Source organism: Rhinatrema bivittatum, chromosome 16, assembly GCF_901001135.1.
Source record: "Rhinatrema bivittatum chromosome 16, aRhiBiv1.1, whole genome shotgun sequence".
Classification (NCBI taxonomy): Eukaryota; Metazoa; Chordata; class Amphibia; order Gymnophiona; family Rhinatrematidae; genus Rhinatrema; species Rhinatrema bivittatum.
In genome coordinates this window covers 14,965,983-14,983,501 of record NC_042630.1, presented here as the reverse complement: position 1 = coordinate 14,983,501, position 17,519 = coordinate 14,965,983, and the positions used below count along the sequence as shown (strand labels likewise).

General features: G+C 49.4%; 1 protein-coding gene across 2 annotated transcripts in view; it reads right to left on the bottom strand.

The window, feature by feature from the left end:
- Nucleotides 1-94: 94 nt before the first annotated feature.
- Nucleotides 95-17,519, bottom strand: part of MCM7 (minichromosome maintenance complex component 7) — a 34,100-nt gene continuing 16,675 nt past the window's right edge. Inside the window, exons 7-16 of one of the 2 annotated variants that reach the window (XM_029581885.1) lie at nucleotides 16,509-16,658; nucleotides 15,573-15,687; nucleotides 11,702-11,833; nucleotides 11,523-11,606; nucleotides 10,613-10,824; nucleotides 10,339-10,520; nucleotides 10,160-10,243; nucleotides 9,900-10,068; nucleotides 1,254-1,363; nucleotides 95-544 (exon numbers count right to left, since the gene is read on the bottom strand). In XM_029581885.1, the coding sequence (XP_029437745.1) occupies nucleotides 337-544; nucleotides 1,254-1,363; nucleotides 9,900-10,068; nucleotides 10,160-10,243; nucleotides 10,339-10,520; nucleotides 10,613-10,824; nucleotides 11,523-11,606; nucleotides 11,702-11,833; nucleotides 15,573-15,687; nucleotides 16,509-16,658 (1,446 nt within the window). In that variant the 3' untranslated portion in view covers nucleotides 95-336. The remainder of the gene's footprint in view (nucleotides 545-1,253; nucleotides 1,364-9,899; nucleotides 10,069-10,159; nucleotides 10,244-10,338; nucleotides 10,521-10,612; nucleotides 10,825-11,522; nucleotides 11,607-11,701; nucleotides 11,834-15,572; nucleotides 15,688-16,508; nucleotides 16,659-17,519) is intronic. The other variant, XM_029581886.1, reaches the window with a different exon arrangement.

Sequence of the window (17,519 nt, the reverse complement as noted above, 5' to 3'; positions counted from 1 at the left end):
GATGGCTGGTCTTTTCCTTCAAGTGTGACGGTGTCAATTGCCAGCTCACAACCAAATGGAGGTAGATGCAATGGAACAAGTTTTGTCACTAAAGTTCTGCTTGAACCAGCATAATAGCAAACTTTTATTCACAAGAACAGGCAATAAAAAGGCTTGGAAGGAGTCACTGCAACAAGCTCTCCCGCCCCCAACATTGCACATGGCTGCTTCCCCTTTTCCTCGGCATGGGCTCTAGGAACAGTCACATGGGGACTAGCGATTCTTAATCCTAGCACCCAGATCTGCAGGGTAGAAGTGATGCATCTCAAGTCTTGGTTCTGGTCCACTTCTGAAGCCTCAGATAAATGTGATTTTGGTCCGAGCCTGGTTCACCTGCCACACGTTCAGATCCTCGTACTCTTCCAGTGCTGCCTCAAACTGTGCTGGTGTGAAGCCCTTTGAGACACAACGCTGCTCCGCCTCTGCAAATTTCACACTGCGCGCTCCCTTCTCTGGTACCATCTCACGGATTGTGGCAAAGATAACATCTGCTGGCCGCTGAGTCCTGAAACAGAGAGAGGGGCAGTGAGACCAGCTGGCACATTTATTTGTTTAACCCTTTTCTATACCGACCTTCATGAATAAATTCATATCAAATCGGTTTACATGGAACAAGGGGTAGAACTTAATCAACCATTTAACAAGAGGCGAAGTTACATATAACAAAGAGGCAGTAACTTGGGGGGGCTAAGGTAGCCAGAGGCAAAGGACAGCATAACTGAATAAACTAAATAAAGAAACCAGGAAACAGAGGCATAAATATAATGCCAAAACTAGGCGGGGTCCTGTCTGGTAGAAAATGGATGGTTTTGAAAGTTAAGGGAAGGCTTGGAGGAAGAGCCAGGTCTTATGTTTTTTTCGAAAGGTTAGAAGGCAAGGTTTAGCCTGAGGTCTGTGGGCAGGTTATTCCAAATGGCCGGACCTGCTGTAGAGAATGCTCCTCCTTTGGTGGTTGATAGACGCGTGGATTTCGTTGGGGGGACTTGCAGGGTACCTTTATACGCTTCTCCGATGAGTATAATGTGAGTGGGATTTGGAGGTCGAGTTGTTGCTGATTGTGAATTGTGGTAAGAGCCTTGTGCAAAAGGGTGAGGGGGAAATGTCTCCTCCAGCCTGTGTTGTGGGCTTGGTCAAGCTTTTGTTATTGGGCCTTTCCCATGCTGTATTACAGGTGCAACTCCCATTTAGATACTACAGCGAGTTCCTTAGATTACCTGGTCATCTGCCCTTTGTCCCCAAGCAGGGAGTCCTTTGACATCTCCATCAATCTCATGGCCTCATTCACATCTTCCTTTTCTACGGTGTCCACAAGGCGCAACCGAGCCTGCAAGGAAGAAAAAAGGTCAGAGGCTCAAGAAGAATCTCACCCTTTTCTTTTGGCCTAAGACTACGGTAGATCTTATACATAGTAAAACAGTAATGATGGTAGAAAAAGACCAGATGGCCCATCCAGCTTCTTATGGTAGTATGCACTACTCCATGCAGTTACTCCCAAGCCTTCTGATAAGGGTAGTAATATTTACAATCAATCAAAACCAAGCACCCGTCAAATCCATACATTACTGCTAGTAACATTGTGACTGGATGAGGAACCTTCTTGATCATTCAGACAATGCTGTTTCTTTGCTTTGGGACACATAACTTCCCCTCATCCAAGCACAAAATGGAAAAGTTGGCCTTACCTGCTAATTTTCTTTCCACAAATCCTATCAGACCAGTCCAGGCCGAGAGGCTTTTCTCCCCTACTAGCACATGGAGACAGAGCACAAAAGCTTTATTGTTCACCTGCAGTCTCTCAGTAATCCTGTATCAAAGTAAAATGAACTACCCTCTATGACAGGGGTCGGGAACCTTTTTGTCTGAGAGAGCCATGAACGCCACATATTTTAAAATGTAATTCTGTGAGAGCCATACTAACTACAACCCCCCACCCTCCTGACTCCCCCAAGACCTACCAAATTTACTACAACCCCCTACTCTCCTGACGCCCCCAAGACCTGCCAAATTAATTTACTACAACCCCCCCATCCTCCTAACCCCCCCCCCCAAGACCTGCCAAAAGTCCCTGGTGATCCAGTGGGGGTCCAGGGCTTGCAGACAAATCTTTAATAAAAAAGTAAAAATCTAACAAAACCCCCCACCCTCCTGACGCCCCCCAAGACCTCCAAAATTAATTTACTACAACCCCCCACCCTCCTGACGCCCCCCAAAATTAATTTACTACAACCCCCACCCTCATGACCCCCCCCCCCCCCCCCCAAGACCTGCCAAAAGTCCCTGGTGGTCCAGCGGGGGTCCGGGAGCGATCTCCTGGACTTGGACTGTCGGCTGCCAGTAGTCAAAATGGCGCCGACGGCCCTTTGCCCTCACTATGTCACTGGGGTCGACCAATGGCAGCGGTAGCCCCTATGACATAGTAAGGGCAAAGGGCCGTCGGCGCCATTTTGACTACTGGCAGCCGACAGCCCAAGTCCAGGAGATCGCTCCCGGACTGCTCCTGGACCCCCGCTGGACCACCAGGGACTTTTGGCAGGTCTTGGGGGGGTCAGGAGGGTGGGGGTTATAGTAAATTAATTTTGGAGGTCTTGAGGGGCATCAGGAGGGTGGGGAATTTTGTTAGATTTTTACTTTTTTATTAAAGATTTGTCTGCGAGCCAGATGCAGCCATCAAAAGAGCCATATCTGGCTCCCGAGCCATAGGTTCCTGACCCCTGCTCTATGAGAAGAGGTAATCAAACTCTGCAATGAACCCAAAACTATGCTTGATTCCCCTTCACTGAGGGTACGACTGCTCTCCAAAAAAAAAAAAAAAAATCCACACTGCAAGTCCTACCCATTTGGTCTTCAGTATGAATGGGTAGGACTTAAGGAACGAAAATTAGCAGGTAAGAACCAATTTTTCCTTCCTTATTATCCACCAAATCAGTCTAGATGGGATATATCCAAGCCACCCTAAATGAAGTTGAAAGATCTGCTTGCAAGATACCTGCTCATACAGCAAGGAAACCCCGTCATGGGAAATCCACAGAAAGGGATCCTTGCAAGACAGAGCCTGTAACTCTGAAACCTGTCTGGCTGAACAGAAGGCCACCAGGAACACTGCCTTGGGAGTCAAAGCCTTCAGCGTTGCTCTCCTCAAAGGCTCAAACTTAGCCCCATACAAAACTTGCAAGACCAAATTAAGGCTCCAAACTGGGCATAACTTCCAGACTGTAAGTCGCTAATGTTTGAACTCTTAAGAAACGAACCACATCCGGACGCAAGGCCAAGAACCTGCCTCTCTATTTGCCCTTAAGAGAGCCCAAAGCTGACACCTGAACACAAATGGAACTATAGGCGAGACCCTTAGACAAGCCCTGTTGCACAAATTCCAAGATGAGAGGAACCTCCTCTGACAGGGGATGCACCTGTCTCCGAAGTCACCAAGACTCAAACGCCCTCCAGACCTGAATATACACCAAAGTGGCAAGTCAACGAGCCTGGAGAAACATGGAGATGACCTGCTCCGAATAACCTTCCAGGCGCAACCACCACCTCTCCAAAGCCAAGCTGCGAGACAAAAGTGACCCTCTTGATCCGAAAATATGGGCCCCTAACACAGCAACTTTGGTAGATGAGCCAGCCAAAGGGATCAGACCACTGCCAGATGCACCAGATATGGAAACCATGGACAGAGCAGCCACTCGGGCACTACCAAAACCTCAGAACCAGAATGCTCCTTTATATGCCTCAGAATTTGACCGACCAGAGGCCAAGGAGGAAACACGTACAGCAGGATGCCCGATGGCCAAGGGTACACTAGAGCATCCAGGCCCACTAAATTGACCTCTCTTCTGAAACTGAGAAACCTAGACAGGTTGAAGCGTGTTGCCATGAGGCCCAGCTGGGGAACCCCCCACCAGGCACAAATGTGGTTTCCAAGCCTCATGGGATAGCTCCCATTCCCCTGGGTGCAGTTGCTGCCTGCTGCCTATATGTTTTCCACCCTTGCGAAATGCGAGGCTGCTATGCCCTCGAATTGGTGCTCTGCCCACATGAACAAACACTGCGCCTTCAGAGCTACCGCTCGACTATTCATCCAACCTTGATGGTTAATGTACGCCGTTGTCGCATTGTCCAAACACACACGAACCTGCGTCCATGGTGACCACCACCACCCAAGCCAGGGGTTTCAGGTCCATTTCCTTCATCAGACTGCACTGAGACAGCTACCAACAGAGTAGACCTGGATTCTCGCAAGGCAACGGCAGATGATATTGTCCCGACAACAGGTCCCACCTTGTCAGAGTGCGCTGCAGAGGTCTCATGTGTGCAAATGCCCATGGAATCAAATCTAATGTGGATGCCATGGAACTGAGCACTTGAAAGTAATCCCAAGCCGTTGGCAACGAAAGACGAAGCAGGCATGTCACCTGTGCCTGCAACCTCCTCACTCGATCTTCCGATAAGAACACCCTGTCCTAGTATCGAATAGAGCCCTCAGATATTCCAAGGTTTGGTTTGGAACCAGATGGCTCTTTAACATATTAATGACCCAACCTAGTGATTTCAAGTTGTTTATCGCTGCTGAAGCTAACTCTTGCACTCCTCTGCTGACTTTGTTCGAATGAACCAATCGTCCAGGTATGGATGAACCAGAATTCCTTCCTTGCGAAGGGCCGCAGCCACCCCCATCATCTTGGGGAAGGTTCGTGGTGCCGTTGCCAGCCCAAAAGGAAGGGCTTGAAACTGAAAATGCTGACCCAGCACTATGAAACAAAGAAACTTATATAGTCCAGCCGAATTGGGGTATGAAGATACGCTTCCGTCAAATCCAGGGATGCCAGGAATTCTCCTTTGCGGACTGTCGCCACAACCATGCAGTGTCCCCATACGAAAACGTGACACCCAAAGAACCCTGTTCACCATCTGCAGGTAGAGAATGGGACGGAAGGTACTGTCCTTCTTGAAAACCACGAAGTAAATGGAGTACCTGCCCTGCCCTTTCACCTCCTGCGGCTTGGGCACTATGGCACATAGATCCAGTAACCTTTGCAGCATCCATGACACAGCCTCCCGCTTGCTGTGAGACCCTACAGGCGAAAGGTCTCATTAACTGGGCACAAATATTTGAAACTATAGTAGTCTCTTATGATCTCTAGCACCCAACAGTCTGAGGTAATCCTGGTCCAATCCACGTAAAAACTAGAGAAGCTGTCCCCTACAGCTTCTATGCAGGAGTGGGACACCCTGGCTTCCTTGTGTTGACTTTCCACCACCGTCCCTTGACCAGCATCATCCCTGGAGCCTCTACGGCCTCCACGAAAGGACTGCTGGTGGTTGCCTGTCAGCTTCGCAGACGCGTTGGAGGTGGTCCTACCAGACAGAAATCTCCTCAAATCCCTGAACCGGGTTCAAGGTGGGAACACCTTCTTACTAGCACGCTTATCCTCAGGCAGCTTGTTCCCCCTTAGATTCCCCCAACGTCTTCATCAGCTGATCCAAATCCTCCCCAAAGAGAAGCTTCCCTTTGTACACAGCTGAGCCTTCGACCACATGTCCACCGACCAATTGCGCAGCCACAAAAGCCTGCAGACCGCCACCACCAAAACCATACTCCTGGCTGACGTGCGAACCAAATCACAGAACGCATCGGCTACATAAGCCACCCCAGCCTCTAAATGAGCTGACTGCAGGGCACCATCTCCTGTCGAAGCTGGATCCTGTGTTTTCTGCACCCCAAACAGACAGGCCCTCTGCATCAAGCTGGAACAAATAGCAGCCCAAAGACTGAGTGTGGGGACCTCAAACATCTGCTTTAGGTGAATCTCCAACTTGCGGTCCTGCACATCCTTCAAAACGGTAGCCCCCGCCACCAGGTGACCGAAGACCCTGCAGAATGCACTTTCTGTACCCGCAGTCTTCTCCATCAGGGGATATAGCTTCCCAACTTTCTGATCTTCTTAGGTAAGGGAAAGGCACTTGGGGAAGGGGGCCCCCTTCAGCCCATCCAGGAACGGACTCACCCCCTTGCTATCCAACTCCTCCTGAGTCACTTTAACCCCCAATTCCTGGGGAATAAGAGGGCATTGTTCCATTTTTTTTAAATAAATGGACAACTCAAGGATCATCCCCCTCCAATATTTCATCTGGATCTGGGTTGTCCTTAGCTACATCTGGTGCCAGTCACATCACCTTCTGGAACCACCCCCTGGTGGTCCAAAGGAACATCCCTCCCCATCCCTGGGGTCCACCCCCGACTCCACCCGATGTAGTAGGTCCCCGCACTCACTTGCAGCCCTCTTAGGCTTCTTCGGCACAGATGGGGAGGCCCAACTCCCGCCTGCTTCCCCTTCCTTGCCAGGAAGGCTTTATGCATAAGAGGACAAATTTCGGCGAAAATCTCTCAGGGCCATCCGTCCCCTGCTCCAGGCTGTCATCTGAGTCTCCCCCCTCAAAGTCCCCCTGAACCACAGGAGAAAATGGGGGAGGGGAAACTCTGGATTCCCCAGTTAAAAAGGACTCCTGCTTGCAGCCCTCTGCAGATCCCCCGGCCGCCAACGCTGATGTGCACCACCCCCTAAGGAACCTTCCTCTCCCGAAGCGCAACCAGGACAGAGGGAGTGAGAATTCAAACATGTAGAATCCAGGCCACACGCACGGCACACTTCTCGCGCGGTTCAGACACCAAACCATGAACTCCCGCAGCCTGCAAACACTGCCGGCCTCGATCACCGCTCTGGCGCATGCCTTTTTTTCATAACCATGCTGCACCATTTCTGGCAGCGTGGAAAAATCAGCCGGGCACTGCCGCGGAAAAAGCCACCGCTCTCCAGCCTCAGCATGGCCCCCAGAGACGTGCGGGGAAACACACACAACTGCACCAACCGCTGCTGCGCCTCCTCCGCTATAGGCCTAGCCTCTAATGTCACTCCCCCAGGACACATGCGGACCAGCGAAGTAGTTACCTTCTGTCTGTCGAGGCCTGCAGCAACCAGCTGTTTGCCTTTCTGCTCCTTTCTTTCTTTTTAAACTTTAAAATCATAGATACAAAGGCAAAACACACACAAGGGTACTTTCCCTGATTCCAGGGCCTCCGAGGCCCCGAGGGAACCGGTCCCCTGGCTTTCAGGGCCCCCAGCACAATGCGGGCGAGCACAAGGCAGGGGTTCCCAACCCCCCGGCTCAACCTGAGGGATAGTCCACCAAGGAGCCTAACACACCTCAGGGAGCTTCCTCCAAAATTCTCTATCCAGACTGCAGCGTTGCACCTCTACCATCTGCTGGAGTCAGAGAAATACTGAGGGACTGCAGGTGGCGCACTCTGACTCCATCTGCTGGTAAGGAGACAAAACCCTCTTGTCTGGGCTCATCTGGTTATGTTCAGGAATGTTTTTAGTACTTTGGCATACAGTAAAGCTTTTGATCTCTGCCTCCATCTGCTGGTAGAGGAGAAAAACCCATCTCAACTGGTCTGATGGACAAAGTACACTGCATTTCCAATGTCCGGAAAGTAAGGGGACATCCCAGCTATAACTAACAACATTATCACTCCACACTTAATGATTTGCTCACACCCATAGTGTAACTGAAATAAGGTTTTGTTGACTTCATCAATAGAAGGGAACTCTTCATGTAGATCCATCCTATGCCTTCCACCAACTCTGTGTAAAGCTCCCTCTTCACAGCAAGGGAGCAAGTCAACTGTTCTCCAGAGCACCAGTTAAAAAACCCCCCAAAAAAAAAACCTGAACAAGCAACAAGGAGGCCGGCCAGCCAGCAGGTGGTTAATACGTTAGCTACGATCAGTTTTGCATGGGTTTGCACAGCAGAACATGAACCAGACTGAATGCCGACCCTGCAAAACGGACCGGAACCAGCACCAAAACAAGAGTCGATATCCCTCTGTCCTCTCCCACAGTCACCCCAAGCAGAAGCCCCAGCTTCACCACCAACTGGAATAAGAGCAGAGATGGTCTGTCCTCTGCACAATGTGAGCCCCACAGTTACCACCTACAGGAATGAGGGCAGAGTCTCATTCAGCCCCAGGACCTGTAAGAACAAGAGCACAGAAATCTCATTGCTGGTACTGGTTACATCTCAGCACAGGAGATATTGGTATTCTGAGTGTTCAGCATTCTTGGGAACACGCTGACATTTATCCTGGCTAGAAGCCCCCAATTCCTATGTCAGCATCGGTGGGGATGCACATGGCCGCGAAGTGGTCCCTATGGTGCTTGTGTCACTGGGGGCTCTAAGTGCTGCTTTTGCAGTAGATGCTGTTTTTACACTACCTGCACGAATAGCACTTTGGAGCCCCGTGGACTTCCATTCCAGGACCGACTGCCACTAGTGTAAGCTTAGGTTCATCCCTTTCCTGTCTCCACGTCCGAAGGCAGTCAGCCGCTCCACGTGAAGCTGTCATCTGGAAGGGGACGGGTAGGACGATATATACACAGAGGGAGAGAAGTCTTGTTTGCTGTAATTGGCTCTCCAGGGCTGCAAGTACCCACAATGCAGTAGCAAAGGCAGAAGCTACTTGCACTGTAAGCACTTTAGCACTGCCAGAGCCGAGAAAGAAGCAGGCCATGCAGGATCTGTATAAGAGAAAGAGAAGCCCTCTGTGCAACTCAGTAACTCCCCCACTCACAATGCAAAGCTCGAAGGAAGCTCCGACATATGCAGTCTCTGTCAGAATGCGCTGCTGGCAGGGAGGATCATTCGCAGGACAGCAATTAGCAGGTTGGTGGAGAAAGACGAGCAGCAAAGAGGCAGAGGATGGAGAACAAAGTCATGTGGGGGTTACAGCCCATCGTGAAGAGGTGGAGGAAGAATGCGAAGCAAAGCTGCTTACCAGTAACTGGCGTTCTCCATGAGCAGGCAACACAGCAGGACACCATTTACGGAGAGTGTCAAACTGGCTAGAAACAGGGATGCAAACCCACTGGGGTATAAACAGGAACAGGAGCTTCTTCCTAAGGTCCAAGGTCCTGCAACACCACAGCCAAAAAACAGTACCTTGAGGCCTAGCCCTGGAGCCAACCTCAAAATACTTCTTCCCTGCCATGGACTGGCCCAGTCGCCAAAGCCGCTCTGAAAGAGCAGACTGCTGTCCTGATTTTTTTTTTGTTTTTTTAAACTTTACGTAAAAACTGTCAACTACAAAGGAAGAGGGGAACAGCTGAAAACAAAAACACCAGGAGCGTCCACAGAAAAGAGAACACCCCTATAAAGGAAGATGGATGGGGAGTACTCACAGCCAAGAGACAAAGACCCAGTTCCCAAAGGAAGTCCCCTGGTTGAAAGGCTAAGCTTGACCGGTGGGAGGGAGGGAGTCAGTCACTCCAGGAGCAACTCTACCAAGGGGAGGGAGGGAATCACCTCGGGAGCAAGCCCAATCCAAGAATTTCCACTTCAGCCTAAAACCAGGAGTCCAGTCACAGCACAGGATGCACATCTACCATCTGCTGGAGACAGAAGCAGCTCAGGACCCTTTCAGGGAAGATGTCAGCAAACTTGGGTCCTCTGACTGGGGAGCATAACCTATGCGTCTGGACTGGACTGGTTGGCTGAAGAGGAAAGCATGGGACTCCCAACATCACCTTGAGTCCTACTGGAGTCACCTCCTTGGAGATCTGTTTGGCAGGAATTCTTTGAAGCTTAGTCTGTACCGCTTCTTTACTATATGAAGGACCCACGAATCTGATGTTATCTGGGCCCACAAATAGGAAAATACATTAATCAGCCATCCAAACCGTGACTAATGTGCCATGCAAGGACATCATGCACATGGGGACTGTTCATCCTGCTTGTCCATGGAGAAGATGGAGATTCACCAAGAGTCGAGAGACAGAGGACAGGAGCGAAGGAGGGCTACGTACCAGGGCAGTGGAGAGGCGGAGGATAGAAAGCAGGGTCCTGGCCGATGTGTAGGTGGTATCCTTGCTGGTTCGGGCTTCCTTCCTCATCTCCACGTATGCAGCGGTGAGATAATCAGCCAGAGATTCTGGGATAGCGGGCTGTTTCCGCTTGCACATAGTGATGTAGCGTCTGCAGGGATGGAAAGGTTTACGTTCAGAGAGTATCCCCTGGGGAGATGCACACCTTACACCTGTGATCAGGGCACAGAGCTCACCCTCACCTCATCAGCTTCATGTCCAGCGCCTGGAACTGGGAGGGTGGCTGCCGACTATGCTGATGCACATAGGTAATGTGCTGGGCGAGCCTGCAAATACCAAGAACACATCACACACAGTCCCCTGGGAGAGATCTTCATCTCTGCCCCTTTCCCAGACTGAAATTGCTAGTTCTCAGCCCCACCTGAGGTCATTGTCCCGATCGGGTCTGTCCTGGATCAGCCAGAGGAGGTCAAAGCGTGACAGCAGAGCAGCAGGCAGTTGGATATTCTGCTCCACTGTCTTCTTGGGGTTGTAGCGGCCATAGGCGGGATTGGCAGCAGCCAGGATGGAGCAGCGGGCATTCAATGTGGTCATGATACCAGCCTGGAAGCAGAGAGCACCACGGGGTCAAAAGCAAGGACAACTGCTGGTCTACTGGCAGGAGAGAGACAACCTGGCACAGTCCCGGTTCCTACCTTGGCAATGGAAATGGTCTGCTGCTCCATCACCTCGTGAATCGCCGTCCTGTCGGTATCCATCATCTTATCAAACTCGTCAATGCAGCAAATCCCTTCGTCTGCCAGAACCAGGGCTCCACCCTCCAGAGTCATCTCGCCGGTGACGGGGTCCTTCATTACAGCTGCCGTCAGCCCCACGCCCGAGGAGCCTCGCCCTGTCGTGTACTGGCCTGGTGGAGAGGACAAGAACAGTTTGTCAGCCAGGCTGGACATCGGCAGAAGAGACACGGGAGCACTGCAGGTAACGTGCAGGAACATTTCTACTCTGAAGAGTTTCCACCACAAGCATGTGAAGTGGACTACAAGATTTATATTCTGCCTTCATACATAACATGCTCGAAGTAGATCACAACAGAAATACACAATTAAAAGCATTAAAAACAAGGAACAAAAAACTTACAACAAAAAAAAAAAACCACAGCATAAAAATAGTAGCTTGCTTCCCATCTCCAAAATCCTTGGCGCTGCAGTCTCTGACTACTGGTGTAGTCGGATACTGCAGCGCCTTGCATTGGTTACCTATCCAGCTAGCACAATTATTGAAGGAACACTGAACAAACTTAACAGTTCAACAGTGCAGCTACATTGGTCTCAGTTGCATTAAGATTATTAAAAAATATATATTTTTTGTGCAATTAACTTCATTACAATACAGTTAATTGTTTAAAAGATGACGTTCTTATGATGGAGGAAATATCCTACCCCTATCTCCGCTCAAGTTTCCTCAATTCCCATGTAGACCTTTTTAAGGCAGGCGTATACCATGGAGCACCTTATCCTAATGATCTTCTTGGAAGCAGTTTCATCAACTACATTACCAAGCAACGAATGCCAATAATCCTCTAACAACTCAGGAACAGGATCTTACTGCGAGGGGCCAGCCGGTCGATGTAGGACAGGAGCTGAGATTTGGCCACCCCGGGGTCTCCCATCAGACAGATGTTAATATTCCCTGCAGCAACAGGAGAAATACCACACATTTAGCCAGCGAAAACAGCATTTCCCTGTCCAACACAAGGCCTCCCCCTGAACGACTGGCGCGCTGACCTCTGATCTTCATGCCTCTGGGGGAGTGATCGACACCCCCCACCAAGAGCAGCAGCAGAGCCTTCTTCACATCCTCATGCCCGTAGATCTCTGGAGCAATGGAGGCAGCTAGTTTTTCATAGAAATCCTCCTCTGGAACAGGAAAGAGATTGTCACAGAGAAACCAAGAACCCAAAGCTTGGAGGGTCATTTTAAAATATTTATATTCCACCAATCCAGTGCGATTTCTTGAGAGCGAGCATAGTATAAAAGCAAATTCCACACAAAATTACGTTAAAGTGAAGTTGCTTGCCTGGTAGCCGGTGTTCTGCGTGAACAGAAGAACAGCCAGCCTCACGAGATGGGCGCCGTCCTGTGACGGCGCTGAATCGGTTAGTTTCTCTCGGCTCGGAGCACGCACGCAGTTCCCGTGCTGCTGTGGCCCTCCCTCCGTCTTTTGTCGACGACTTGTGTGAACAGTTGGAAAATTTGTCTCTAGTCGTCACCATGGGGTTTTTTTTCCCCGTAAGGTAATGTCATCGAAAGCTTCATCAGGGAAGAAAGGGAAGGGCCCTTTCAAATTGTGCCATACGATGTCACAAAAAAATAGCGGTGGCAGATCTTCCGGATCAGATGCCCCGGACTAGACCACGCATGGCAGTTCCTATTGCTGCAGTCCGACAGTATGAGCAGGAAGATAAGGATTTATTTTAAAACAGTTTTTAGTCCAGCTTGTCCTATACAGTGGTACTCTGTGAAGACGTGTATTGTCGATCATGCTACTGCTCTGCAAATGTCCTGGATGGAGGAGGTGGCTACAGCTGATGGGCCTCTGCTGGTCCTGGTAATGCTTGAAGTAACAGTGAGAACAGCGGAATATTAAAATGTAAGTAAACTGTATTAAAAATGGCATTTTCCATATTTTAGATTGCACTTCCAGTGATGTATCATGCATTGGAACGGCTCTGATTGTTTTGATAGCTGAATAAATGTAGTTAAGAACATAAGAATATAAGAAAATGCCATACTGGGTCAGACCAAGGGTCCATCAAGCCCAGCATCCTGTTTCCAACAGTGGCCAATCCAGGCTACAAGTACCTGGCAAGTACCCAAAAGCTAAGTCTATTCCATGTAACCGTTGCTAATGGCAGTGGCTATTCTCTAAGTGAACTTAATAGCAGGTAATGGACTTCTCCTCCAAGAATAGCAGGTAATGGACTTCTCCTCCTTGATATTTGATAGGGTTTGGATTTTCTTCCTCCAGAAAAAAAGGAATGGCTTCTGCCATTTTTTGAAAGATTGTTGGGTATGTGCTATAGAGAATGCCTGGCTCAAATGACAGATCAGAGGAAGGTAAATACAAGGCATATTCAATTGAAACTGATTCTAGATCAAGGTACAATGTTGACCCTGATTTAGGATGACCTTTCTTATTCTCTTTTTGAAAAACTGAGGATGAAGTTTAGCTTGAAGTTTTCCTTAAGTTTTTTAAGAATTGGAATCTGGACTGGGATTTCTTTTCCTGAAATCTGACCCAAGTTTTTACACAAAAGTAATTAGTTTCCGGTATGCTCCTATCTGCTGGAGTCAGAAAAGATACTGAAGGGACAGAGGGGGTGCGGGCTTATGTGGCACCTCCCTCGGAACTTTGTTGACTCCATCTGCTGACGGGGGACATAACCACTGTCTGGACTGATCCTGGTACGTACAGGGAACACTGGTCCTCCCTTCTGTGGCTGCTATTTCCACCTGAAACACTGGAAGTGATTGATGCAAAACTGGTTTTTGATGTATTCGAGAGAGTACGGACGCTGCAGGGGGAAGAGTCTGCTCTTCAAATTTTGTGTTTCATTTTTACGGCGTCACGATGGGTTGGTGCCAACGAGGCTTCGCCATGACGATTCTGCACCAACGACTGTAAACTACTCTACGCTGAATACTTCGTGCCGTGATGCCTTGCTGTCGATGACCCCGTGCCGTGACCTTTTGGCACCAATGGCTCTGGGCTAAGAGCTGATGAAAGTGAGTCTTGATCCTTCATTTTTCTCCTGCCCAGGACTTTTTCCAAAGAAGAATCTGATGGGGATGATGTTCAGCATAGGAAAATTGGTCCTTACCTGCTAAGGGGAGCCTAGGCTGAAGAATCAAGGGGCAAGCCCCCCCCCCCCCTAGGCTCCCAGCAGAGCGAGGAGACTCTCCGAGAAAATAAACAGAGATATTTTTCTATTTTTTTTTAATTTAGAGGCTCAACCCACGGTCTGGACTGATCCGGGTACGTACAGGGAACAGTTATTATGACGATTTGATTGTCCTCGCTTTGATAACGTCAAGCGCTCATATGCAAGTCTGACGTTTGGAAAGATAACGCCTACAGGGGCCACAGTTCTTACTGTCATGGTCTGGTCCGAGGCATCGATCATGAAGACCTGCCACAGCCATTTTATGTGACATTTATTGCATCATTTAAAAGAGAAATTGTCCAACAATTTGCACGAGTGGCTGAAAAAAGACTGAAGGAGGATGGCAGCATGGAAACTGCCACACATGCTCAGAGCAGACTGAAAAACTTTGAGAGAATAAACCAATTTGGCAACGCTGGATGATGTCGCCCATCTTCTGTGGCTATATGTCCACCGAGAATACATGAAATACAATCAAAAGACGTAATGTTCAGGCAAAAGCATGTTACATAAGAACATAAGAAATTGCCATGCTGGGTCAGACCAAGGGTCCATCAAGCCCAGCATCCTGTTTCCAACAGAGGCCAAACCAGGCCACAAGAACCTGGCAATTACCCAAACACCTAGAAGATCCCATGCTACTGATGCAATTAATAGCAGTGACTATATGTTCAAACATGAGAGCTTTCATTTGTTGCAGCAGCTACTGAAAAAGTTCCAGTGTGCGACTCAACTAATCCTGAGGTCTTAAAGGGCTTCCAAGCAACCGAGCATTCAGGGACCAGAATACAAAAGCAGACTGAAGATAAAGTCGAGTCTGAAACCGAGGCCGCTGCAAAGCCAGACGCCAATGTAACGCCTGTCAAGTGGGAGGGACACGATCGAAGCATGCAGCACCGATTACTAACTGCCTGCAAACCTCAGAAGCCCAGAGAGAAATGCAGTACTCAAGATGAGAAAGGACTAAACATTGCACCACCATGCAAAAGAAAGCTGAAGGAAAAACTCAAGATTGACCATACCGGTATCTTTTTGACTATTTTATGGAGCCTATTTTATTTAGGTAATCATGATTATGCATTCTATTTGCTTTATACTATGTTCTCAGCTGAGATCTCTTGATGGACTGGCGGAATATAAGCCTCAATTTATAAAAAGGAAAAACTGGTTCTTAACGGCTAAATTTTCTCTCTTTTAAAGTCCTCTTGCCTAAAGAGAGAGGAGCTGGTCAAGAAGCAAAATTTCACTTAGGAAGCAGGAAGGGTGCAATAAATAAAGAGGAGGCGGGAGCAAGGAGATAGTAAATGGTGGGGGGAGGGGATTAGAAAACAAACTAAACCCAGAGTCCTACCAGCCATGCTGGAAGCTCCCTGGTGCTGGTACTACTCAACCAGAGGAAGGAGATCAAAAGCATGGGATGCTTGCTTACCATCTACTGGAGACAGAGAATACTGGCAGGCTGCCTATATGGGATGATGTCAGCAAGCCATTTGTTCTCTGTCGCCATCTGCTGGTCAGTGAGCATAACCCACTTGTCCAGTCTGGTCTGCATGAATGAAGAGGAACAGAGCCTCTGACTTACTAAGATTAAGAGATGACCTGTTTCTACACATCCGTATCAACACTGCTTGCAGTCAAAGTCAAACAAAATGAAATACCCAATTTTTCAGAATTAATGGGAAAATAAGCTGGTAGCCTTCCCCCGCACTCACCGGTTATCTGCTTGAGCTCCTCCTCACTCAGTTCCTCTGTCCCCAGTTCATCATCCTCGGTTTTATTCATCTTCACGATACGGTGAGCTTCAAGGTAGGTCTCTGAAAGCAGCCCCTGGGGAGGGGGGGGGAGGAAGAGGCCCAGATACCCGTCAGTCTTACTCAGGAATAATCTCCCCACACACTGGTCTGCCCCCACAGTGCTTTTAAGGGGATTCTCCATGAGTAAACAGGTGTTCACCTACAGAGAAGGCCCCTGTGAAAAAACTGCTCCCACCAGTTCCCAGCTCGGTATTCATGCTGTACCCTGCAGGAACAAGGGGCGATGGGACCAGCGGGGAAAGCACAGGAATTTCACCCCATTTCACGTATGCATCACAACTGTTACAAAGGAGTGGTCGAGGAGCAGAGAAAGCAGAGTCCCTCACAAACGCACCGTATGATCGCTTTATAGACCTCTGCCTTAGGTACCTGCTTAGACTGTAAGCTCTTTGGGGGAAGGACCTTCTTGTAGCCGAATACTAAACAGTGCTGTAGGCTAACGAGCATTCATTGGAAAAGGCGGGCTAGAAGTCCAAACACACACCATCATCCCTGCATCAGTTTTCTATCATTGTACCCTGGGGTAAGGCCTCCCTACCAACACGGGCATGCTATGGATTTCAGAAGGTAGCCCTGAAAGGAGTCTTCCTTTGAAAAATTGGCTTGCAAGCACCACCAGGAGCTTAAAAATTGACCACTACAGGGATATTTGTTTTATCTGTAAGTCAGGGAGATTGGAAGAGATGACCCTTGATCAAAGTCTCACACAGCCCATCAAGCTCCTTTTCAGCGCTGGAAACGGCAGATGCCCCCCCTTCCAGTCCCGGTCGGGTGTGGATGCGAAGTCTTTACTCAGCAGCAATTTCCCCACTAGGCCCTCTGCCTCCGCCTCACCTGCACTATTTGCCGGAAGCCTGTCCTCAACATGGGCAGGAAGACGCCAGTCACACTGACGTGGTCACCAGGCTGCGCTCTGCGAGTGTTTTCTCCGCGCACAAACACCGTCATGCTGCGGGGGATATTCCCCACTGGTACTTGGTCGCTCTGCAGAGAGAGAGAGAGAGTCAGCGGCGTAAAATCGGGGAGGGCTCAAAGGCATCAACATGACAAAAAGAGAAATAAGCTTTAGGGGAAGCCTTCTCACGTTCCCCGAGCCGCCAGCCCTCCCATCAGCAGAATGCAAACACTGCCTCTTACCTGCTAATTCTCTTTCCTTAGCCAGACTAGTCCCTAACGCATGGGCTTCTTTTTCCCTACCAGCAGATGGAGAAAGAACAAAAGCTTTGCTGTGCCACTTGCAGCCTCTCAGTAAATCCAGAGAGTTGAACAAACCTCCTCCAACAAGCAGGGCACAAAGAAAAAAAAGGACTGCCCTCTTTGGCTTTTGTAAACTTTGACAAAAAAGGACAGGAAACACAAAAAGGACAACTTCCCTGAAGAGGCAGCAGGGCCCCGACATCCTCCTGTGGGGGGGGGAGGGAAGGGGTGGTCCACCCCCAACGGCGAAAATGGCAGAGCCCAAAAAGGGTCTCCAACTCAAGCCAGAAGGGATGGCCCCAGCAGGACCGGCACTGGCACCATCTGCTATACTGAGGGTCTGCAGGTGGCACACCAGGTTATATGCCAGGGTCAGCACAACCTTCTCCATCTGCTGGAAGGGAGGCAAGAGAGGGATGGCACAGAGACCCACTTTCCCTTCATCAGACAGTGCTGAAGACTGCAGGTAGCAAAGGGGCTTCAATATCAACGGTGCAGTGAAGCTCCGTCGCCATCTGCTGGTAGGGGAGAAAGATCATCCCTATGGACTGGTCTGGTGGATGAAAGGGAACTGGGAAACAGACTTCCGAAGACACCCCCACTTTCCTGGTTCATCCCATACATCTGGGACCCCTAGGATCCTTCCAG